The 25,519-nt window shown below is 42.4% G+C and overlaps 3 protein-coding genes across 6 annotated transcripts in view; all 3 read left to right on the top strand.

Annotated features, from left to right (window-relative positions):
• Positions 1 to 3,311: 3,311 nt before the first annotated feature.
• hivep2b (HIVEP zinc finger 2b) lies at positions 3,312 to 16,474 on the top strand. 3 transcript variants are annotated; one of them, XM_006798668.3, is made up of 7 exons: positions 3,312 to 3,912; positions 6,382 to 10,279; positions 10,881 to 11,038; positions 11,209 to 11,384; positions 11,538 to 11,636; positions 11,725 to 12,512; positions 13,793 to 16,474. In XM_006798668.3, the coding sequence occupies exons 2-7, from the start codon at positions 6,482 to 6,484 to the stop codon at positions 14,210 to 14,212; spliced, it is 5,439 nt and encodes a 1,812-aa protein (XP_006798731.2). In that variant the 5' UTR covers positions 3,312 to 3,912; positions 6,382 to 6,481; the 3' UTR covers positions 14,213 to 16,474. The 3 variants fall into 3 exon arrangements, with proteins under 3 accessions (XP_006798731.2, XP_006798733.2, XP_006798732.2); XM_006798670.3 differs by having other exon boundaries at positions 3,312 to 4,889; XM_006798669.3 differs by lacking the exon at positions 3,312 to 3,912 and having other exon boundaries at positions 4,927 to 10,279.
• Positions 16,475 to 17,075: 601 nt separating this feature from the next.
• On the top strand, positions 17,076 to 22,819 carry txlnbb (taxilin beta b). The gene is made up of 10 exons (XM_006798667.3): positions 17,076 to 17,209; positions 19,193 to 19,463; positions 19,828 to 19,919; positions 20,050 to 20,220; positions 20,838 to 21,032; positions 21,312 to 21,431; positions 21,521 to 21,595; positions 21,685 to 21,777; positions 22,027 to 22,122; positions 22,263 to 22,819. The coding sequence occupies exons 2-10, from the start codon at positions 19,229 to 19,231 to the stop codon at positions 22,743 to 22,745; spliced, it is 1,560 nt and encodes a 519-aa protein (XP_006798730.1). The 5' UTR covers positions 17,076 to 17,209; positions 19,193 to 19,228; the 3' UTR covers positions 22,746 to 22,819.
• Positions 22,820 to 24,544: 1,725 nt separating this feature from the next.
• Positions 24,545 to 25,519, top strand: part of LOC102777867 (peroxiredoxin-like 2C) — a 6,274-nt gene continuing 5,299 nt past the window's right edge. Inside the window, exons 1-5 of one of the 2 annotated variants that reach the window (XM_006798659.3) lie at positions 24,545 to 24,742; positions 24,902 to 24,995; positions 25,120 to 25,173; positions 25,375 to 25,420; positions 25,508 to 25,519. The exon at positions 25,508 to 25,519 is cut by the window's right edge and continues 116 nt beyond it. In XM_006798659.3, the coding sequence (XP_006798722.2) occupies positions 24,634 to 24,742; positions 24,902 to 24,995; positions 25,120 to 25,173; positions 25,375 to 25,420; positions 25,508 to 25,519 (315 nt within the window). In that variant the 5' untranslated portion in view covers positions 24,545 to 24,633. Of the gene's footprint in view, positions 24,743 to 24,901; positions 24,996 to 25,119; positions 25,174 to 25,374 lie in introns of both variants that reach the window. The other variant, XM_087833007.1, reaches the window with a different exon arrangement.

The raw sequence follows: 25,519 nt of genomic DNA, 5'->3' as shown, positions 1-25,519 counted from the left end.
GGTTCCTGTTCTGCAAATGTTCCATGACGTGCTGATGGGGGGTTTGCAAGGGGTTCTTCTCACGTCTGTGCAACCCCCCCACCCCACACACATACCCTAATTTCAGCAGGCTATCCCCAGCCTGGTACGCGCACATCGCAGCTGATCACCTAAACACAACAAACAGATGTAAGGATGCAAAACGCGTGCACAGATAGACGCTCAATAATAGTGAAATACACATATTCTGCATTCTGGGAGAACCCGGGCTTTAAACCTTTAAAGTTTGTAGCAAAAATGTTGAGTTGTTGAGATGTCAAAAAAAATTAACTTAGACATTTAAAGGCAGGACTGCAGTGCGGATTATTTTCTCGGTTTGGTCAACTGGATCAGAACTTACTTGTTTAAAATGATGTATTTGTTCTGTTTGACTGCATATTGTAGAGTTTATTTGCCTATACAGTAGCGTGACAAAGAAAGAGTCCACAGGCCTCAGCATGTTAAAGGCCATCACAGTTAGAAAAAGCCTCTACTCTCTAAAAAGAACACAGCAGCACACCTTAGGATTGCAACACTGGATACGAACAAACCACAAGACCTCCTGAACAGTTTTCTTTGGAAAGACAAGACCAAAGTGGAGATGTTTGGCTGTAATGCATGCACATGGTGCCATGTTTGGAGAAAATCAAACGCAATATACAAGCACAAATGGTGGTGACAGGAGATGATTTGAGCTTGTTTTGCAGCCCAGGTTCTGAGACTGTGTGGTCATTTAGTGGATCTTGAATTCCTCCCAAAGGATTCTGGAGTCCAATGTGAGGCCACGTCCTAAAAACTCGACAATGATCCCAGACAAAGCAGCAATAAAATGATGTAGAGCACTGACTTGAGCATAGTACATTAGGTTTATGTGACTTATTTGTTGTTAGTGGTGTCAGAGACATTAAAAGGACTTTTCTTGTAATACTGAATAATGATACTCAGTTAACTGAAAACAGACGTGTTACTGTACTTTGCCATCTTGACTTTCTCCCACTTGTTTTCCATTTCCGGCAGCAATGAATTTGCATATTCCTTTGAAGTAAAGGCAAGACTTCAACAAAGCCAAATCTTTGCCGTTTCTCAAACTATTATTTTTCATGCTCACTGGGACTGCGTGTACATTTTATTATCAATCAGCACAGAAAGCTGCGTGATTCACTGTGCGGTCGACACACTGCCGGCTCATTTCTGCAGTCTTGCTTCTGTAATCTGCAGGCAGTAATTATATATGTAGACAGGAACTGGGAAACTGTTACAGACGTTGGCATGGTTGCCATGGAAACACACAATCACGTTAGATTATTTTCAGGTACTGCTGTGATAATGGCATAAGCATGCCTGCTCGAGAGGCTGACTTGAAGAGACGGACAAAGGAGCGGTGGACGGCTGATGAAAAAAGTGAATCGGTTGAAGTTTTCTGAATGGCTTCTGTGAGAAGGTTTTTAGTTTTATGTTGTTGTGTTTGTTCAACCTGCTGGGTTTAGCCCCCCCCCCCTTCATTTATCTAAGGCTGCCATATGACTGCCACTACAGTGAGCCAAGAGGAAAACCTCATTCCTTCCATTCATAAACCCCCCTCCCTGCCCTTCTAATTTAGGACTAATATAATTAAAGGCCCGCTAGTAGTCAGGTGCATGTGTGGCATTCAATCACATGCAGATTTGTGGCAGATTTGAGCTGGTCAGTGGAGCCACGGCGTAGCTTTAGATAGTGGAAATGCCAAGCAGTGTGTGGAACATCCTGAGGGACAGACCATTATATTTATAGAGGCTCACGACTTGACCTTCACTGCACATTGAGTATCAGCCATTTTAGTGCCGCTCCTGTAGATACTGAATACAGCATAATGGATCTCAGCTGCACTGCAGTTAGTTAGCTTCAACTTCATCTTTGGCTTGTTAGAGGCTATATCTAATAATAGCTCTCTGCAATTCCATACTGTGGAGGGACTCTGTCAATACACAGACTCTGCATTCGCTGCTTTTCTAGCACACAGCGAGTTGCTGCTTTTCTGAAGGAAATGCTCTGTGACATTACAGTTTTGCAGAGAAATAAAATGCTTGCCATTTGGATAAGATTTTGAACTGTGAGGTGAAGTTCAACAGCGAGTCGTTACATAAGTTGCTCTGTTGTGTAAGCTTTGCATTAAGGGGAGGACCTCTGTGAAACATGTCTTAGCCACAGCAAGCACAGCTGGTGCAAGCCCAAAGCCAAGGACTCCTATTCATAGAAGCCTCCAGTTGTTCTCACCCAAGAGCAAAGAGTGAAACCGAGGAGGACGAGGAGGTGGGTCAAAGCGGGGTGTAGTATCTGAAGTCCTGTAAATTATATTGTGTTGAAAGGCCAAATTTTTCACACAAATGGCTGAGGCGGGGTGATCATAAATCAGTTCAAAAGCACAGAAAGACCTCGCTTGATGTGTTTGATGGCAAAACCTGCAGCTTCAAACGAATGTTATGACACATTTTATCAGATGGTTTGGCCTCTATGCAAAGGTAATTTCACAGTAAAATTCAAATGTTTGTCATGTGTTTTAAAGGACACTGTTTTAATCTATATTCATGAATGATTTTGATTCCAAAAGTCAATCAGACATGTTAAAAATAGACGAGAAAATACAAAGTAACACAGCAGTAGTTACCTGGGTACAATGTGCCACATTTTGTTATCTAACAATAAGGCAAAAAAGGATGTAAAAGGTGACTAGTAACATTATATGCCAATACTGGAGTCATTTTCAAATCTTTAACCCTTTGTTTACAGGAATTTGTGGACTAACCTGATCAGGAAACATCACAGGCAATTATTTAATTATAAGCAACAGGCTTATGTGTAACAGGGTTATGTGCAAACAGTAAATACATTAAACTGTAGTTGTAACTGCTACGTTAATAGAATTAAGCAATTAGTCTTTCTTCTCTTGTTTTGCAAAATTAAAGCTCAGACTATAACAATGCAGCCCAAGAGTCACTAATTCTTACTGAATCTTGCTCAGAGGAAGTCTTTAAGATTCACTGCAGAGTTGATGCATTAATGCAAAGGCTCCAAATGGCACCAACTAAACTCGCACACGTGATTCACAAGATGAGGTTCGCAGCTGCACATAATCTGCAGTATTGTCCTAGTTTTTTTTTTTCCCTTTTTTGCCGCGTTAATGACACCCCTCATCACGACTCTCTCCATTCACAAAGCAAATCCTGTCGTGACGGGAAGAACTGGCTCTGAACGGGGCTTGTGGGTGTCTCAGAATTCAGAGAACATGTCTAATTTTTGCAGCAGCCTCGCAGCCAGCCACATTCATTGAGTTCCTCTCCGTATGCACACGCTGAATAGGATCACGCTGTAGGAGATGTACATTCAGAGCTCGCTGCACCATATGATTAGAGTCTTTCAGCCGAGCGCTTTTGCATTTCTTCCTACCGACTGTCCGACGCATTTTACATAGATAATAATAGTTAATGAATATGTGTACCTGAATGAATTTGAGCTGTGAGGGATGGGTGATGCTTTAGCTCTTTGGATCATGACAGCCTCGCTCCCCACTTTGAGTGCGGAGTGTGCGAAGCGCACGGAGAGACAAGAGGGAGAGGGAGAGGAAAAGCGCCCTTAAACGTGGGCTGTTGTGTATCCCTCTCTGGGCCCCTTTGCTATTTTTGTGCCTGGGTCCGCACGTCACGCTTGGGTATTTTCTCTGGTGACTAGCTCGCATCAATAGATCTTCTAATGTACATCCAGTCGGCCAGCAGCTTCGCGACTGATGGGACTTTTACCTCGCTCGTTTCTTTCATATTTCGCCACCCGGACATGAGGAGAATGGAGAGACGGACTATGCAGTATGAGGAATGTCACATGTGACTGCCGATATGGGACAGGGGACTATTCAAATGTCAGGTTTGTATGAGGATTATATTTGATATGTGAATGCCAGCTGCTGTGTGTGTGCTGTGTGTCACTCCGATCACAGTGAGAGAGCTGCTGGTTCATTCTGCATGCTGTCGTAGAGGACTTTAAAGCCAACCGTCTCCTTATGATATTTATGGATTTGTTGTCAGCGTGAGACTTCAAGCCCCATTCCCTTTAATGGCCAACTTAGCCCCTAATGATGTAATGCAGCGGCATAACGATGCTCTCCCGTAGCTCACCGTGCTCCCTTGTGTGTGAAGGGATGTGCCCAGCGAATGTGCGGTTCAGTTAAATGTCTCCACAGAGTCGTTTCTCCATCCATGCGGACATACTGTACCACAGTCAGCCCACAGTCATCCCGAAGCACACCTACTGCCACCCACCTGCCTCCTGTTGTTGCACGTCATTGCTGCCGTGTCACATATTTTCGTTTAGGTTAGCGCTTGTTGCCAGGAGTGAGAGGAATTTGGCTTTCAAAGGTGCGCTGGCCCACTCTTTTTTGGAAAAGTCTGAATGTGCTCAGAGACTTGTCAATGAGACTCTGAATGTGACGGCTCTGTTTCCTCCCTGCCGTGCTCAGTTCAAAGGTATGCATTGTTTCTGAGGGTCTTATCTCATTGTCACTCTGCACCCATATTCCCCTCTTCCCTGCTCTGGTGGCTCACCGAGGATGGAAACTAAGCAATGAGGTCAGATCGACCTTGAAAGGGAGCTCCCTACCAGGCCTCTGAATTTTTGTTACCCCCTGGCACCCTCCAGCTTAGTTTACCTCTCTAAACCTCCCCGTTGAAACATGGATCATTCCAATCCAAAGCTGCCCCTCCACCTCCTCCCCTCCTCACCATCCTTCATATGCCTTCATTATTTTTCCTGTATGTGGAGGAAGCGTTCAAATCTGGCTGACAGCAGAGACCCCAAAGATGAGCTCAAAGAGGGGAATGGGCATTTGGATAAGAACACAAAAGGTAGATTATCATCTTTACCGCTGCTTCTGAGCGTCTCTCGGCATCTCAAGAGTCACCTTGGATTCATATCCTCTGGTTTTTATGCTTGAGCAGCGTGGTGGTGTGCTAACAAAGAAAGAAAGGGAGTGAGAGAAAGAGAGTGAGAGTCGAAGGATGTCCTAATTAAAGGGAACTCAGAGGGTTTGTACCAGATAAAATTACATAACGTCGTTAGGGAGGACACAGCATTTGAAACTGAGAAGATGAAAATGACGTGCCCTCAGATGGCCATCCATCCCCACGGTATGAAGTGAAAGTGTAACCAGTTCACTTCAGTCACAGGCATCATGTTGTTTCTCGCTTGAGTCCTGCATGTTTACCTACAGTGAAGAGTGTGGTCCTGTGCGGCTCACTGTGGAGACGGACACAACTCAGATAGGTTGGAAGCTTTGAATCCCACTGGAGGTGATATGAAATGATACGGGATTTAGATAAAAGGCTTTAAAGGTGCGGGCGGACTTATTACACTCCATTGCCATTGATTTAAGACTATCGACTGGCATGCTTCAGCACACATGCCAGACTTCAAAAAATGCTTACTTCCAATAACAGTCTTGTCTTCTGTTCTTCGGTTCAGTCTAGTTTTTATTCCAATGATTGCCAATAATGTCGACCACGGCTGAACAAGTGAGTTTAAAACTGAATTTATTAATTCCCTTTGACCTGTTGTAACACCCAGTGGCAACCTATACAATGTAGGGTTAGCTTGTGTTATGAGCCATACAAAGAGATTACTTTTTCCAAACTAGATCATGTTACCTTTCAGATTAATTTTAATACATTGCAGTTATTTTTTAAATTTTTCCAAAAAGATTAAAATTTGATCAAAAGCCGAACACTACCTCTAACTCGGGATGGGGTGATGGTGACCCGGTGCATAAATGTTTGAATAAAAGTGACATTCCACATTACGGTACTGGCTTGTTTCCCCATGAGGTCATCATTTGACAACCTCACCTGTGCCATTAATGATCAGTTTTGACACTTCAGTATATATCAGTAAATATGTGGTTTTTACAGGGTGAGAGACCACTTTCACTCACCCAGTGATTTTGTTCCATAAGGAGGCCTGAAATATGACAGAAACCACTCAGGTCTGAAGGGACCTTCGAGGGTTACTCCTAGTAGGCTTTCAAGGGGCAAAGAGTTAAATACCTCTTCATATGCACATTCACAGAGCTTCAGAAAATTAGGTGCCAGGGTTTACCTTGGTAAAGAGACCCAGCTTTTCCATTCCTGCTGTGATGGAGCTCATTATGAATTTTATACTCCAGTTTTATTAGGAGGACTTTTGGGAAACAGCCTTGAATAGCTCTCAATTTCAAGCGCAGACACACACACACACACACAGACTTTCCTGCCTCATTTATTTTGTCACGATAATCTTCGTGCATATTTATGTGGTCCTAGTTCATGTTATTGCATCCTAACGACTCTTTCTTATTTCTTTCAGATGACCCTTCCCTGCAATTCACATGTATGTTAATATTACTCAAGTTACATAACAGTTATTGTCCTTGAAAATCGATCGCAAAGGAAGTGACACTGGATTCATGGAGTCACTTGAAACTACTGCAGGGGTAAAAAGCTCCACTGAGGGTCAGGACAGAAATGCTGCACAGAAAAAATGCACATTGGAGGTTGCACAGAGTAGGCGGAGACCACCAGTCGAATTGGAAGCCAAAGGGTGGCACCAAAAACTAGAAGAAGCTCAGAGCAAAGATACATGTGGTTTTAAAGAAATGTCTGACTCAGGGAAATCACTGCAATTAGAAGATCAGCACCCTCAAGCCCAGTCCACAAGCCATCCAGACTATGAGGTATCTTCATACCCACTACAGTCCGCAAAGCAGTTTTCTAGTGGCAGACAGAAAGCTTCTACACAGTCCCCAGCACCCACATCTCACAGGAAGTCCCCCAGCTCACCTGAAGTCCAACAACAATGTTCAAATTCAGGGATGGATCCACTTACAGAAACGGTGTGTAAGGTGGAACAGAAACCACAAAAGCCTGGGAAGTATGTTTGCGATTACTGCGGAAGGGCATGTGCCAAACCCAGCGTGCTTAAGAAACATATTCGCTCGCACACAGGGGAACGACCCTACCCATGTGTTCCCTGTGGGTTCTCCTTCAAAACCAAGAGCAATTTGTACAAACACAGAAAGTCTCATGCTCACTCAGTCAAAGCTGGAACGGTGCCATTCTCAGAACTCGGTTCGTACAATGCCAATACAGACCAAGGGTCTTTTGAAGGGGAAGGAGAGCTATTCTCTGATGCTGAGCAAAGCACAGACACGGACGAGGACACTCTTAATGACCCGCTGCTGCTGCTGGACTCTCCAATGGAGGGATCAGATAACACTGCTGTAAAAGTACTAAATCTCATTGCTCAGAAAAAGGGAGCCACGTCAATGTCAGCTCAGGATGGTTCATCCCAACCCCAAGAAATCAATGCACCTTCTGCTGCTGCCGAGGCTAGTCGTGCAATTCAATCTTGCACAATCAAACAGAGGCTGGCACTCCGGCTGTCTGAAAAAAGAAGCAGTGACTCTGACCACAATCTGTCCCTCCCAAGTCAGTCTAGCAAGGGCAGCACGGACTCCGGGTACTTCTCTCGCTCTGAGAGTGCTGAGCACCAGACCGGCCCTCCAAACACTAACGCAAAGTCCTACCAAGAAATTATGTTTGGAAAGTGTTATCGGCCAAGCCCTAAGCAGGCAACAGCTTTTGCGGCTTGTAGCACAGACACGAGTGAATATACCGGCAAACGCTCAGAGAAAGGCGTCTCCCGTGTTTTCACGCAAGAAAAAGACACAGTTGAGTCAATCAAAATAAACACAAAATCATTCACAAGGGAAGAGGTAAAAGAACCCCTATTAGATGCTGGCTCTGATGTGGGGCCTCTGATTAGAAGCAACTCAATGCCAACATCCTCAGCAGTCTGTCTGACTATGCCTCAAGCACTCAGAGGCAGTCACTCGTTTGATGAGAGAACAAGCACCGGCGGCATGAGGAGACTCAGGCGGCAAGCCGCTTTCGAACTATCCGCGCAAGATGGCCATACTGACACTGACAGTCACGGAAAGATTAGTGAGAGTGGCATTTCACCCTCAGGACTGGAAATGGAAAGCTACCCTTCTGTGGTGCCTAGTATGAGCCATCAGAGGCATGCGATGGAACTGGCAACGCGCAAGCGTCGGAAGGAAAAAAGGGAAGAGGAGGATTTGTCGGGTCAATATGAAGGCCATCATGAACCGTGTGAGGAGATGTTTGATTCAAGCAAGGACTATGATGTAAAACAAGGCGCACTGGGCATTATGGCTTTACGGAAAGGCCATTTACAGATGGACAGGTGTGACATGGACATATCGGTGTGCCCTGAAGTGTCTGCTCGAAAAAACTTAGGGAATGTAATTTCAGTTATCCAGCACACAAACTCAATAAACAGGCCTTACTCTGAACATTCAGAATCTTACAAATATCAAGCTATGGAGGCCTCTGAATCATATGAGATGGAGCGAATTGACAGTAGATTAAGGGAGTCGGTTCAACTGGGGCCCAAGCTCGTGCGGCAGTCTAACATACAAGTCCCAGAAATTAGAGTCACAGTAGAGCCTGACAGTCCAGAAAAAGCTCCTGAGATGCAGGTGAAGGAGCCAGAGAAGCACGTGGAGGAGTTTCAGTGGCCTCAAAGGAGTGAAACTTTAGCACAATTCCCTCCAGAAAAACTCCCTCCAAAGAAAAAAAGGCTACGCTTAGCTGATATTGAGCACTCCTCTGGTGAATCTAGCTTTGAGTCCGCCTGCACTAGCCTGTCCCGCAGCCCCAGTCAAGACAGCAACTTATCTTACAGCTCCACCTTATCGTTTGACAGGGAGGAGAGCTTGAAGTCAGTCTCTCCCGCCAGGCAGGATGAATTTGGCAAACCATTAGAGTTGTTAGCTGTGCCAGGGAGTGGGCACTCCCTCTCAGTGCTCAACCAGCGTCAACAACATGAAATGAGACGCTCCTCCTCAGAGCAGGCGCCGTGTAACTTGCGCAAGGAGTTCCCAGAGTTGCGCAGCATATCATTTGACTATGGCAGTCTTTCTCCAACATCCAAAGTTAGACACGTGGACATAAACTCTGTGAAGGAGAGAAGGAGGGGAAACTTAGTGCGACAGGAGTCACTGAATATGGATAGTGAAGTAACATCACAAGTGTTTCCACAGTATCTCAGCAGCATCTCCCCTTCATTCACTGCCGCCACTATCCTGCCGCAGACGTTGCCAATATTCTCAGCTGGGAGTACATTTCCTCAGCTTGCACATCCAAGCCTGATGGTTCCTGTAAGAATTCAGACTCATGTTCCATCCTACGGTAGTATCACATACACCTCAATGTCGCAGATTTTTGACAATCACTATGACAGTGTTAGCTCCACTACGTCCACCCTTCAGAGTCAGAGTTTAAGAATTTCTGGGAATCTTGATTCTCATAACATATCGGCTCATACAAAACCACCTACAACACACACCCTCAATGTTGAGGCCCTTGATTTGTCCTCAGCCAAGCTCAAGACAGGCATCCCTCTCTCTCTGACCTCCAGAACTATCTCAACCACTAATGCCTCCAGTGGTGGTGCAAACAAACGGATGCTATCCCCTGCCAGCAGCCTGGACCTATTCATGGAGGTCAAGCAGCAAAAGCGTGTGAAAGAGGAGAGGATGTTTGGGCAGATTGTAGAGGAACTGAGTGCAGTGGAGTTGGGAAAATGTAATTTGAGTGAAGAGAAGGGGCACAGGTCAGGGATGCAGGGTGCACCAACACTTCATGCTCAGAATGACTCACGCAGGAGTAAATTTATCACACTTCAGCAAAAAGAGGCCGAGGCCACGGACCACGGTGCAGAGTCAGTTATGGAAAGCAGCTCCCTGGATGCAAGCTCGCCTCCTTACGCCATGATATCAGTCAGTGAAGTGAAAGAAGCTGGCATGGAGAAACGAGTGCAGATGGATATAGTGGCACAGCTGGTAACCAGTCAAGACATCCTGATGTCAGACTCTGAGCATTCAGGACTGTTATCTCAGTTTCCAAGTCTTCGCACGGCGACAGGTGTGAGCTGGTGTTATCTCAATTACACCACGCCGAGCTGCTCTCACAGCACCGCCCCTTTCTCATCTGTGTACGCCACCTGGCGTGTGAGTTCCCATAACCCGAACCCTCTTGAAGTGAGCACCAACTCTGCTCTGGCTTTGCTGCAGTCCAGACAGAGGGGAGACAAGGTTATATACACCATGGCTGCCATGTGCCAGCCTGGTGCTGGGAAACTGGTCTCATCACTCATCCTGTGGAGGCAGACCATGGAACAGGTAAGAACATAATCCTGTCTTTTCTATCAAAGGCGTACTGGTGTTTTAAACACCTGTTGAGATATTGAATTAAAGCCTTATTTATTGTACATCTTATATCAGTAATCACTGATATAATCAGAAATAATTATGAGAAGATAACTGTTTAAAATGCAGAAAGTTTTAAGGACCTTAATACCCAGAATTTGGCAAACTGCACACTTTAATCAACCGACAGAAGGTTTCCTTGGAAAGATCCTGGAACGAGCATTTGCTTGGTGCTGATAATGATATTTAACTATGAATCGCCAAATGGTCTTGATTTTAAAAAATATGTCTTGGAGATGAAAATACCAGATATTATAATTATATTAAGGTCATTATTAAGTCCAAATCTTGGTACTTTTCTCCACTGTGCTCAGTGGATAAAAAGCATAAAATTTAACATTAAGATCAGAGTTACCTGTGCTGGGTTTTTCCCCAGCAGTGGCATAGTTCATGTTTGCAAAACATGCTGTGCAATGCCATGTGTGACATACAATATTGGTGGGATCGCGTTGCACTGTCGATATGGTGTCCACTTAAAAAGGATGTTAACACAATGTTTGTTCATCTGATTCAGCTGCAGAGGAAACCGGAGCCCAAAGAGGTGGACGTCACCTACGGGAAGAAGGTGAAAGACATCAGCTGCAGAGTGAAAACTGCCAAGGAAGAGTGGAAAGAGAGGGAGGCTGCCACAACCCAGACTGTGCCAACACGAATTAAGATCTTTGAAGGAGGGTCAGTCGAGATATTATTTACCATTACACTTGTCACTTCTGCTGACTGCATATGCAGCGGATATATTAGAGTGCTAGTATGTGAAGTATCTGTTGGCCCACGCTCTTTTTGCAGTTTACGACTGTGCTTTTTGTGCATTTCTTTATTAGAAATGAATCTCTCTGTTTCAGGTACAAATCCAATGAAGACTATGTATATGTTAGAGGTCGAGGCCGGGGTAAATACATATGTGAGGAGTGTGGTATTCGCTGTAAGAAGCCAAGCATGCTGAAAAAACATATCAGGACCCATACGGATGTGCGGCCGTATATCTGCAGGGTTTGCAACTTTGCTTTTAAAACTAAAGGTAAGCATTTTTTTTCTTACAGAGTAGTGAGTTATCGTAGCTGTAGCAGTGATAAAAAAAAGCTGTTAGATGAACTTTTTTTAAGCATCTGAAATGTACGAAAGTTCAGTTTCTGTTGTGTTTAATTTCAACAAATTTGCCTTATTTCTGCAGGAAACCTAACTAAACACATGAAGTCAAAAGCGCACATGAAGAAGTGTCTTGAACTGGGAGTGTCAGTGACGATGGATGAGACAGAGATACAGGAGCATGGTAAGACTGGGATGTATGTAAGTGTTGTAGATATGCCCAGCTGTCACTGCAACTAATCCAGCTAAACTAATGTGTTTCTCATTTCAAGTGGACGACATGCAACAAAAGTCCAAGACAGAGGTGGCTGCGACGACCAAACATCAGTTCTCAGACGCCGAGGACTCCGACGGCATGGATGAAGAAGCCGATGAAATTGATGAAGATGACGATGAGGACGACGAATACGAGGGTGATTCCACTCCGAAGTTACATTCAAGAAGCACGAGTCCTCAGCCGTGTGGAGTTACCTCTCTGTCAGTTACAGCCACTGCTGCCATCCACGGCTGCTCCCTCGCATCTCTGCCCGGAGTCGATGTCAGTCAGCAACCCTCCGGCAGACGTACGAGCTTGGATCATCGTCCTGTTCTTGCAAACGACCAGAGAGAGAAATCCGTGGATGAAGACTCTCTGACCATGCTGTCTCCAGATCACAGCAGCTTCCTTTTTGACCCTTATTCATCTTGTCTACTCTCACCTGGCTGGGAGTCTCCCATCAGAGAGCCCTCCCCTTCACGTCTACGTTACCCGTCCCCAAGGAGGGAGCTTTCGCCACGTGGTCGCTCCTCTCCCAGATGGGATACCTCTCCATTGAGGCCCAGTTCACCTAGCTTCACACCCATCCAGCATCCCTCCCCGGTCTCAATTGAACGGCCCATGTCTCCCGGCATAGAGCTTGCTGGAAAGCGGGAATCCTCAGTCAGAGGCAGGCAGAGGGTTGTGTTAAGAGCCGTTTCACCACGCAGAGGTTCACACCAACATAAAGGCAGCGGTGACAAAACCAGACACCAAGCAAAGATGGAGATGGCTCAGCACCAAGGAGCCTTTGAAATGGAGATGGTAAGTAGCACAGCGTGTTCTGCAGCCAGTTCAAGTGTAACACAAACAAAGAGCTTTTAAGGACTTATTGTTAATCTGTTCAAGTGTATAGAACAAGATCTAAAAATTATTTTGTTAAATTTTGATGAATCTGAATGAATGAATTTTTCAGAAATTTTATATTCTTGTCTACTAGTGTATCTAACTCGAACAACATAAGATATTAATCTAGGCACAGTTAAAATGGTAACTATGTTTAAAATTATAGCTTAGCAAACAAGCATGCTAACTCTTGCTAGCAGGTGGCGAGTAGAGTCCATCGCCATTTTTTCAATTGGGACAGTTTTGGGGGTTTTTTTGCATTAATTTAGTAATTTCCAAGTCAGTAAATACTTAGCTTGTAAAGCACAACTGTTGACTAGCTAATGTTGTGCTATCATGACCTGGCATTGTATGGTCGATACTAGTGTTTCAGCAGATTAGACACTTGCTACAGTTAGCGCACCCTGATCTTTAGCATTTGTTACCAATAGTGAAGACTATTCTCCCCTAATGCCCTAGTCACACAGGCTATCCCCCAACTGTTGCTGGACGTTGCTGGCAGTTGCTTTCAAGTTGATTACAAAAGTCTGATTCAACCAGGCCAAGAGGGCAGTCAATTACCCAATGGTAATGACCGGTTGCCTCAGAAAACTGTGTACCCCACAAATGGTTGGCGACTGGTTGCTGGCAGTTGCTAGTGTGAAACTTATGATGCTATGCCACAAACCTTCTTGTGATTGCTTTAAGCGTTAGCAGGTTGAGCATAATTAGCATGGAAGATGGCAACTTAGGTACAAAACTCTCAAAAAACTTGTCAAGCAGCAGTTAAGCGGCGAAGAATGTGGCTCAAACTGTAAATACAAACTTTTGCCAAAGCAATCTGCTAGTGACCAATCACAGGGAGGTTTTTGGTGCATCACCTTTTTTAAGACTGTTTTCACCTAGCGACAGCCAGAAACCACTCACCAACGACTCAAAAAAATTACACATTTTTCCCTAGCAACCAGTGTATATTTCAGCATTGAATTAGCTATTTGTGTTTCACTAGTTAAAAGAAAAGCACACATACATTTTCTTTTTCTTGCACTGAAAGAACAAGTCGTAGAATATTCTGTTGGCAGAGAAGTTTTTTCTTCTCTGAGTGCTTTCATTTTTCAACATTCACATTACTTCATGATTTCTAACTAAGATATTTTCACATGAGAAATTATCTTGGCGATGCTGAAATTGCTGCTAATTCTGCCAATGTGTCGTTCCAGGATCAAAGGAGCAGCTTGGCTTCCAGTCTGGCTGGTGCTGCCAGTTCTCATCATCAGAACATCCTCAGCCACCTCCCTCTTCACTCCCAGCAGCAGGCCCACAGTTTGCTCCCCGTTGTTCCTGTTGGCGGGCTCCAGATATTACACTCCCCGCCTTCCTCCAGCACTGATGTCAGCCCCTCTGTGGCGCCAAGCCCCCAAAGCAGCGAAGGCCAATGTTGCAGCAGCAGGGAGGGATCTGTCCTCAGTCCTGAGACAGAAGGAGAGGACATCAGAGGCCACGGCCAGCTGTCCTGCCACGAGGCCGCTCAGGAGAAAAGTCTCGACCCCGAAGTCGGAGACAGCAGACAAGAGGAGAATGTACAGACCTGCTTGAAAGCCATCGCCTCGCTGAAGATTACCACAGAAGACCCTCATTAGAACCGTCATTGTCTGTTTTCTCGGGTTGATCAAGGAAAAGACACCTCCCTGCTACACCTGCGACCTTGTCACCTTCTGCCCTTTAGGCACATGACCTCATCGTTATCCCATTAGAGGCAATATAATAACACTTCCTCTGGTCTTGCACATACTCGAGACATCTTCTTAAGTGGATAATATGAGTGGAGGTCTTTTCAGTGAAGAAGAAGGCCACCGCATCTGATGAGCTCTTCTCTTCAGAGGCTTTTTGGAAAACTTGGACGAGCAGCAGGGTGTTTTTTGCATTAATGGGTTCAGGTGCAATACGGAAAGATATTCTGCTAATATGCCTTTGTCTGACATAGTAGTTTGCGTACAATTGCACATAAATTATATTTATGAATTCTGTACAAATGTCCTTAACATATACTCCTTCTTAGATACATACAAACAGTGTATTTTACTGTGTGTACTTTGAAAATAGACTGTTGTTTATGTAATCATATCAAGGTGTGATGCAGTAGTGCAGTAAATAAAGACTATTTATAAGGGGAAAAGTATGTGTATTATGAAACAGTCTGACCAAATTTTAAGTAGACGCTTCTTGTGCAGTTTGGTGCTTCTGATCAAGCAGCGAGGGTCTGTGCCTTTATTTTGCGTTTCTTCATTTCTTTATCAGAGCGAGAACTACGGAAAGCGGTCGAGGTACTCTTTATTTTGCTCAGAGGACAGCTTTTTCTTGCCCCGTCGGCTCTGTTGACAGACGGACGCAGCTTTATTTATGTGAAATAAGCTTAAAAGAAACAAAAAAAGTTTCCTATGTTGCAATTTTTCTTAATGTTGTGGTTTTTATCTTGGTAAAAAATGCATGGGATTTGCTATTGCACAACAATAGAGGAGGTAATTATGTAATTATGAATACTGTAAGATGTATTTATATATTAGAACGTAAGCACTTATTGATACTGGTAAATATTTGACTACTATTTATATGGTATATCTGTACTTATGCAGCAGTGATGCAGTTATGCAGTGAGCTACGCTGGCATTGCTTTTGATCTCATGTCGTCTCTACAGTTTTTTTTCTTGCTTATACAGATGACCATGAGCATTTTATGAGTTTTAAAGATGCACTTTCATCCTTTTACCTTTGATGTTTTAACTGACTCGGTCAGTGGAGGAAACGGGGGAGTAAAACACAGTTTGTTCTCTTGTGATTTTTGACACATTCCAGTTGTTTTTTTTTCTTCTCTCATTGTGTAAAACACATTGCACACAAATCCAAGGGGCTACAATGATCAGTCAATAGTACATTTTCTTGCATTTCAAGTGTAACTGGATGAATCAATATAAGTAATGACGTTATAAGCATGACTATTTACTGTGCTTTAGCTCACAATGTAAGTAATCATTCACCAAATGCATTACTTCTTCTCTGTATATATATATATGTGTATTTTTATGATTTAAACTATTTTTGCAGTGTTGAATTCTGAAAACTTTTTATGTGGATTGTTTATATCTCTTTAAGAGGTAAAATGTCTGCAGCTGATGTAATGGCAGAGGTTTAATGAGGCTGATTGCTAACACAGCGTGTCTCATCTTTTTAAAAAAAAATGTACTCACATCTTTAAGTGATTATCCGTTTTTGAGACTTCGAAATTTAAAAACACAACAACACTTTGTTCACTCATGTTTACATAAAAGATTTATAGGTGCACTGCTTTAATTTTGTGCTTTCCTTTCTAAAGGTGTATGTAGCTTTGATTTCATGGTTGTGTATTTTCATTTGTTGTGCACATAGCTCATAAAATGTGAAGGGAAAGTGAAGCCTTTTATTTGCTTTTGCATACATTATGTATTCAGATTGTGTTTTGTGTTTTTTTTTTAAATTGTGTATTCATATATACTGAACTGCATTGTGCCTCTCATGTCTATGGAAATCCTGTAAAACACACAGAGGACAAATCATTTTACCTCTAAGCTAAGATTTTTTCGAGGAGGGAAAAAACAACCTCAGTAGCCAATCTGTTGTTTAGCTATTTGCATCAAATCTGGCTAGTCAGGACGGAGTGCCTCTTTTATGCTATGAGGAATTTATTGTTTGGTGCTCTACTTTTTCAGATTAAATTCAAAATTGTTTTAAAAGAATATAATTCTAACCCAAAAATGTGTGTCGCAGCTTATTTCACGGCTTCCGTACCTTTCCTCCTGCATTATTCACCGCTGTTTAAATTAGAGCTCACACGAGAAGGTTTTCAGATGAAATCGCTCACATTTTATCTTCAGGGTACAGTGAAAAATTGGAGAATCTCCAACCAGTGACATCCTCTGGTGAAGAATTATTACTGCAGTCATAACACGGGAGAGGAAAAATAAATGAACGCTTCCAAAAATAGCTCTCACCTTGTGACTAATATTGAACCACATTCGCACACACTTTGTTGTGTATCAGCAGCATTTGCGGTGCACTTTACTGCATGTGTGAAGCATGTATAAGCGAGGAAATGAGCAAATCACATTTTTTCGGCCACTCTTCTCTGGGTCGGGGGAGAAGGTCTGTTCTAATTCTGGCCAATCACAGAGACACATCAGGGTTTTTTCCCCCCCGTCTCCTGCTCAGTCACCAGGCTTGTCAGGCCCATTTGTTAGAATAATTATATGGCTGTTAACAGCAACCTTGCCTAAAATAAAACGAGTGCTGCATTGGTTCAAAGACACCACATAAAATGGCTGCTAAAGATTTTACCAGAAGATTTATTGCATTCACACATTGTTAGCGTGAACACAGGTGCTTTTTGGGGTAAATTCCCGCTAAGATTACAATCAGAGGAGGCCCGTGGGTTGTTTTTAATAGAAGTGTGCTCTGGAGTATCTCTGTACTCCCTCTCTCTGTTCAGAGTGAGCTGTGCTCCTCTGGTTTATTTTGAGGTGGTCTTATCACAGCTGTTGTAGCTGGTGGCAGCCTGTCCAAGCCCCTCGACACTCTTCCTTTTCTCCCTCTGGCCCTTGGTCCTGGTAAGACCCTGTTTGCTCCTTGCCCTGCTTCTTCAGGGATATTTAGGGTTTAATAGTTTAAACGATTAACTCTTGTGCTTGGGATGTGTTTCAAAACGTCTTCTTTAACGTACTAATGAGTGCCTCTCTGAATTTGATGGATGCAATCTTTGCCAAGTTTGTTAGAGGCGAGAAGCTCTTGACGGCAGTGAGGCTAGTCTAGTCTGTGAATGCATTTAGTAATATTTATGTTGAAGTAATGGCTCACTAAAGCCACAGTGTTACATACACTGTGTTAAAGGTAACTTTAACCTCCTAGAAATATACTGCGTGCCGACGGGGTTGCTTATGTAACATCTGTGTTTTTATTGAATATTAATTGTTGAAAAAGACGACTTTACTGCGCACAACCACTGACATCAATAAGAGTGGATAAGAAATAAATAAATAACGTGCCCATATTAAGAAGTTCTTAAAATAGCCTGTGGATCTGGAACAGGTGCCATGTGCTCAGCTTGTGAAAGCACAGGCAGCGTGAAGGCTGCACTAATTTTTATGCACATAAACAGGCTCTGGCTGCAAGCCCGTACAACGCAAGACAAATGCAAGGACTCAATAGGGGATTAAATTTATTATTCACTAATGAGCTTTGGTATTACTTTAAGTGATTATTGTTTTTGTTGTGAAAATGGCAGATTTTCCAATGTCTGCCTGTCTTAACAGTAAATATAAGATGGTCTCAAAACCAAGAAAAACTTGGGCCACCATTCATTTCTTTGTTTTGCAAAAAATGGAAAAAATGAGTGCGTTGATTTACTGAAACGTGTCAAGATACACGGAAACAAAGAATTAAAAACATTTATTCTTCGGCAGGAGTCTGAACTCTTAGTTTCTTTAACTACTCCTCTGGAATTGTTCTCCATCCTCATTGAAGGATGCAAATGCATCGAATGAAGGTCTACATACATCTCTCAGGTCCTGTGTCAGGTCTTCGTTTTCCTATTTCTAAGAAAATGACTCTCCTGGAGATATTTTTGTGGGCCTAGCACTTCTTTTGTCCTCCACCTGTCCAGTTTACTCAGAATTTTAAGTAAAAACTACTCGGCATGCTGAGATATGTTTTCAGCTAACAGCTCTTTGTCAATCACCTTATTGGTGTAAAGCTTATTGTCAAATTACTGTGTTATCTTTGGCTTTTTTTAAAAAATAGATTCGACGTAAGAAATGAGAACAAATTATGTGTTTTTGTGACAGGGTGCTAGTAACAAAGGGCCTAAAGATACAAATTAAAATCGATCTGTGCAAAGTTGGTTATTACAGTATATGTAAACACATTTGTTCACCCCTTGAGTCTTTCTTATACTTAAATGATTCTTGGGTCAGTTTTAAGTTGCTTAACAAACAACCCAATGAACGAAAAAGCAGCCAATGTCCAAAGAACTTGATGGTAGTGTTGAAGTTTGAGTCTATTTTTCTGCCGAGCCTTTACAGCAGGGTTACAGAGTTTTTACAGTCTTTTACCAAAGAATTATGTGTGTCTATTTACAAAAAATAATAATATCTGTTGATGTGTTGGGTCAGCCAATTCACTGAAAGACATTTACTTACTGTCTCTGTATGAAAATCAGGTGTGATTATTTATCTTACTTCTCCTTTTCTTAATGGTTAACCATAACGCTGTGTTGCTGTACTGGAGAACATGAATGAAAAAGTCATTTATGACATCATTGTAAAGACCTGTGCTTTTTCTACTATGACAAAACGTTCTGCAGAGATGAAGGTCTGTGCTGGAAATTCTCAAATCTGATTTGAGTTAATCAGATTTCTGATTGATTAATCAGTAAAATTAAGCTTCAAATAGCAAAGCTGGAATAACTAGGACCAAAATGGACACTCAGCATGACTTTGGTTTTCTCCATGTTTACTACTTCACTAAACAGGAAAACATGAGTCTATCCTAAGCCTAATCCTTAGCCTCTTACACATGTACGGATTCCATTACAGAACCAACCATCTCCCTTTTGGAACTACCTCAGAAAAATGGAGGCTTGTCAGGAGAGTAAACGCTCACCCACGAGTCCTGAAGCATCGCCAGCCGAGGATCACCACATTGACCTGACAGAGGACCTGGGCCAACAGCTGGAGGACATCATTAGCACCTACCAGGCTGCCGAGATTCCAGCTGAGCCAGAGGACATGGAGGAGGTCACAGCCGTCAAAGAGGCAGAGACCCGCAAGGACCAGAAAATGGAGAAGAAGATGCTGAAAAATCTAGGTGTTGTGTGTGGTTTTGAAAAAACAAACAAAAAAAACAGTTTTATTGATTTTATCTGAGGTGGGTTTAATTCAGTGAAGTCAGCAAAAGTCCAGGTTGTACTGAAAGCGATTGGTGTGTGATAGCAGAGCCGTAACGCGTGTAAATGCATCCATCTGCAACAGAGAGGGAGGTAAAATAGTATTTCCAAATGCCTTTTATAGTTTGTGTCATTCAGCTGCCAAGATGATTTTTCACAAGATGGACCAGCAGAGTTCTTTAAGTCCCAGAAAATCATCCAACAATAATTTCTGTATCAGTCTGTTTAAAACTGGCTTTACGGCAATGATTGATTTTTAAGGTTAAATTCTGTATGGCTGCTCAGGGAAGGAAGCTATGCTGTTGATGCAAAGTCTGAACAAACTCGATTCTCCGGAAGAGAAACTGCAGGCCATCATCAAGAAGCATGCCGAGCTGGTGAGTGGATAAAACAAAGGTGAAGAGAGCAAAAAGAGAAAATATATTGTAGCTCTCATCAAAGCTATGGTTTGTTTCCGGAGAAAAGATATAATCACTATTATGGGGCACTGTGTGTGTGCTTTTGCAGCTGGAGGAGCATCGCAGTGATCAGAAGCAGATGAAAGTTCTCCAGAAGAAGCTTCTCCAAGTGATGAAGGAGAAGGACCAGCTGCAGGGCGAGCACAGCCGTGCAGTGCTGGCTCGCAGCAAACTGGAGGGGCTCTGCAGAGAGCTGCAAAGACATAACAAGACTTTAAAGGTAGCTCAACTCCAGACATCACTGCTTGAACAGTGTCTAATCAGAGATGCCGAAATCACCATTTGTTGTTGAGCTATGGTGCCAGGTGGTCCCAGCATATTTTTTGCTCTACAGGATATGACATCAGCTGGCACTGAAAATCTGCTGCCATGTCAACGCTCAAAGTTTGACCTATTCCACTGCCACCCTCACAGCTCCTGTTGTGAAGCCAAGTGTTGTTCAAAACAGCAGAACTTTAGCGATAGTTAACTCCCTGATCAAATATGCATGTTTTTGCTTGCAGTGTAGCACTTTTAGTCAAGATTGTTTTGGTGTGAGCTGCTCAGTTTCAGAGCTTTTTGATGCTTTAGCAACTATCACCTTTATAACAACCATAAGAACTGTGCAGACAAAACAGTTGAAAGGGTTTGCATTCTCTCTTTTATAAGTTTAACATCATGGATGCGTCCTCTTGTACAGTGATACAGTTCCTTCATGAGCTTCCTGTATGGCTGCTAGCTGGAGCAATAGCAAATTATATAAGTCAGTGGTGGTGCACAAGACAAACAAAACGGTTGAGCATTTATATGCATCTTGCAGTGCAGGTTTTAAAGCTAACACCCATGCCTGAATCGCAGGAGGAGACCCTGCAGAGGTGCAGAGAGGATGACCTAAAGAGGAAAGAGATCACCACCCATTTCCAGGGCACGCTCAGTGAGATTCAGGCCCAAATTGAGGAACACAGCAGCCGCAACACCAAACTGTGTCAGGAGAACAGCGCTCTTGCAGAAAAACTGAAGGGACTCATTTCACAATACGACCAGCGAGAGGCGGTATGGATCCTGCTACACTGTGAACACACACGGACACTCGCATAACATAACAGCAAAGCCAATTTGTACTCCCAGTCTACATGCATTATTAAAACTGGATAAACTGTACTGTGTAAACCTTCTCACATCTGTGCCCATGAATTATTTGCAGATTTCTCCCAGGTCTTACATTTATTAGTTACACTATTTTAGTTTTATGTAACCAAAGGCTCCCAGAGCGAGAAATGAAACAGCCTTCTCTGTGAAAACGACTCATAAATCCACCTGAATGTCTTCCAGAACCTGGAAAAGGTTTTCAAGCACAGAGACCTGAAAGAAAAGCTGCTGGAAACCAAACTCGCGCAGGCAAACATGCTGCTGAAGGAAGCAGAGGAGAAGCATAAGCTGGAAAAAGACCATGTACGCTTTTTCGTTGTGCATGTTAATAAAAGATTTGTTGTAATAATCCCCTAATGCTCATTTTTCTTTACCATTTCAAAATCACACAGCTGCTGAAACAGGCAGCAGAATATAAACTGCAAGTGAAGGTCATGAAGGAGCAAGAGATCGATATGAAGACCCAGGTATGGTATCAGGGCATCATGGGCAAAATTGGATCATTTTTCTACCTCCCTGGAGAAAAGTATAATGTTTTGTTACCGTTCTTCCTCAGCTTGATATGTACTCCAAGAAGTTTGATGAATTCCAGGGCACGGTAACAAAGAGTACCAGTGTCTACAGCAGCTTCAAACAGGACATGGACAAAGTAAGTTTGGTTTTACAGAATATTTGAAGTCGGCTTCAGGAGATTAAATTATTGAGTTTTTCTGCAAAAAGATGATGACAAAGATGACAAAAATACAAATGAGAGGAAAGAATCCCATGAGCCTTTCAGTAACACTTCAAAAACTGACAAACCTTATAATCCTACACTTGCTCAGTTGCAGCTATTTTTAGAAGATACTTTGATTGTCTGCAGCATAACATGATTTTTTTTGTTGTTGTTGTTGTGCAGATGGCCAAGAAAATGAAAAAGCTGGAGAAAGAGTGCCAGTCATGGAAGACTCGCTTTGATGGCTGCAATAAGAATCTTATTGACATGGTGGCAGATGTAAGAATTTTTTGTTGTTGTTTTAATTCATTAATACCCTCATACATAGATATATTTTAAATAAAATATGACCCACCATGGAAAAAAATTCAGTTTACCATATGAAATTTTATACAATATGTTAAAAAATTTTTTTACAGAAAGCAATCAAGGAAAAGGAGTTTGAGCTTCTCACCATCAAAAACCAGAAGCTTGAGAATCTGTGCAGGGCTTTGCAGGAAGAAAGGAAGAGTCTATATGCAAAGGTGCATGGAGCTGGCAGTCAACCAGAGGACAAGTCTGCTGATCCATCAGAGAAGGGGGGCTCTGAGAAGACACCTGAAGACCCAAATGAGAATCAGCCCATCCAGAATGCTGCAGCAGCTGCCCCTACCGGGACACCAACACTCACAAGTCTGCTCACTGAGGAAATGGCTAAACTGAAGGCTGAACAAGCCCTTCTGAAAGAGGTCGCCAGTTCTTTCACAATCTCTCACATTGCCCCTACAGAAACAGGCACAAGTCAATCACATGAACCCACCAAGGAGCCAGAGGAGAACCACATAGAGCAGAGCGAACACCAGGAAGTCCACGAGGATGGATACCAACAACAGAGAGATTTGGAAATGGAGTCAGTTGATTAATGCTGAAATCACTGTGAAAAGAAACCATCGTCGTGTGATATTCTTAGCAATAAAAATAAAAATGCTACATCTGTGTTGAGTGTCTGATCCTAGTGTAAAGACGTTTAAAAGTGGGTTTATTTTAGTACGCAAATCTCCACCTATAACTACACAGATTTATGAACTTGTTTAACAAACCAGAGCTTTTGCAACTACCCATTTTTTTCTCCAGCAACAGTTTTGTAAGACTATACCACGAGCCACCTCCCAGCAGCCTCAGCCTATAGCAGTAAATCTAAACGAATGTTCACATCTAATGTAGTTGTAACTTTAATCGTATAATTTAATTACTTGTGTTGCAATATCGCTGTGCTTCACCCAGTCTAGGATCTGATAGGATCTAGTGAGCATGGAAACTGTTACATAAGCAAACAAGATTGTATTTTTTCAGTATTAAGGTGGCTAGCTAAGGGCTAAGAGACAACAGAAATTCACAAGAAAACAAAAACTGAGTCCAAAGTTGAATGAATTTAACTACAAATTCACTAATTACTGATTATGTAAGCAAAATAATCAGTTTTTCCGGCCTTTGTTTCATACACATTCAGATGCATTTTGTTTCTGGCTTCATTTTTGTCTTCAGTAATTAAAATGCATGGTCTATTGGGCCAACATCAAATGACTGGCCTGGGCATTGAAGAACATCCCATTTCTTTGCCATGTTAAACTCTTGGGTTTCTTTTGCATTATGCTTTTGGGTCATTATCCATTTGCCCTGAGAAACAGTATCTGATTAGTTTAGCAAAATCTGTCTGGACAGCCCTTTACACTTTATAATTCATCTACTATTTCTATTAGCAGTCACATCGTTAACAGAGGTGGCTAGTTCCATTGGGAGCCATACCATAATACTGACTCTACCATGTTTGACAGATAATGTGATATTCTTTGGATCATGAGCTGTTTTTGTCCTTCTTCACACTTTTCTCTTCCCATCTTTTTGGGAAAAGGTAACATTAGTTTCATCTGCCCAAATATTTTTTTTTTCAGAACTGTTCAGGCTCCTCACTAGTTTAATCTGTCCTTCCTGGTCTTGGGTTTGCACCTTGCTCTAAACAATTTCTCTCTTAAATGTGGACTTTTAAAATGAAACACCTACCTCTTTGAGAGTTTCATGACTTGGTTAGATGGCACGAACACTCGTGACCATGGAAATAATTCTGTGATCATCACTTTTAGTTGTCTTTTATAGTCTTTCACACCTTTTTGTGTTGCTGAGCTGGTCACTGCATTCCGTCTCTGTACCAGATTGTTGATTTGGGCACTCCTACGTTTTCTCTCTCTGTCCCTGAAAGGTTTATTTTAGTCTTCAGCTAATGTTGTCTCCTTCACTTCAATTGACATCACTATGGACCTGATATTGAGATGTCTACTAAATGTTCAGCACTTCAATTTCAGATCTTTTATCTGCTTAGTTTGTCATGGAATAATGGAACAATGGATCTCACCTGCTCATTAAACTGCTGGTCAGTCAAGTGTCCAATTACCCGTGAACACAATTATTAGTATCCTAATATGATACTGTACCAAATCAGTGAACAGTTATAGCATAACTAAACAATAAAATGGGCTTGATGTCAAAGAATGTATTTTATTTTAGAATTTTATTTACTTTCTTTCACATTTCTGTTTTTTTGGCTTTTACTTCAGTTTTGATTAAATGTTTTGTTATAAGTCATTTAAAACCTGCAAACAAACACTTGTGTCACAAATCAGTGACGTTCCCCTTTAAACTGAGCTTCAGTCGAAAATCTTTTGGCTCTAAACTTGGCCAGACTGGACTTTGAGAGAAAGCAGAGGCAGTTGTTACCGCGGTCCCTGATAAGAGGCTGGAGAGTTTAAAAGAAAAATGGCAGAACAACCAGATTCAACTGCAATTTCTTTTGCAAAAGCTCTCTCATTTTTTGTCGAAAAAGGAAAAGCTCTGCTGGACCTCGCTGAGAAGGAAAGCAGAGAAGGTAGGTCCCACAAGTGTACATAAAAATAGACACCAGTTGTCAAACAATTTATGGACGTAGCATGAGTAGGGGCTGCATGAGTCCTATTAATCATTATACATAAAGAATCCGCTGAAACAGATGGTTAGCTGCTAACTTCATGCACTTTGTGTCAAACAGGCTCGTGCCAAGAATTCGTCAGGCAGAAAATCCGCATAGAGCGTAAACAGTCACTGCTGGGTCTGATTGAAGCCGGTGCAACTCTGTACAACAGGTCTAAAGTCCCACCTTCAGTTTAACTAAGCAGCCTCTTCTGTTAAACCTTATTATATTTAATATTTTTAGCTAAAATATGTAATGAAGTGTTATATTTCAGGCCCATTTTTTCTGCTTCACAGCCTGTCTGTTAAACGAAAAAAGGATGCAGAGGATCTCTGGAGCAAAAGTACAAAGTAAGAGCACAAAAATTCAATTTTAATGTATTGAGGTATATATAACTATTATCATCTAGATTACATGACAAAGGCCAAATCAGCTGTAGCTTGTGCTGTCACAATTGCTGTGCATCCACTCGCTGATTCACATAGTACAGTAAGTCACAGCCTTAATAAACTGACGTGACCCCTGAAAACTATTCTGCATGATGTTCCCAGCTGTGCTGCTTTGAGAGAAGCTCTTCAGGACTTTAAAGAGCTCGAAGTGAGTTCTTTTAATACAAAATGTAAAATATTTTTAAAAAGCATACTCACCACGGTCATTTTACGTAGTGCAGCCAATGTACCGCAGGTGCAGTGGGAT

The sequence above is a fragment of the Neolamprologus brichardi genome, chromosome 19 (assembly GCF_056152115.1).
Source record: "Neolamprologus brichardi isolate AB-2024 chromosome 19, ASM5615211v1, whole genome shotgun sequence".
NCBI classification, from domain to species: Eukaryota; Metazoa; Chordata; class Actinopteri; order Cichliformes; family Cichlidae; genus Neolamprologus; species Neolamprologus brichardi.
The sequence above is the reverse complement of the archived record's forward strand: the minus strand, read 5'-3'. Positions and strand labels throughout refer to the sequence as shown.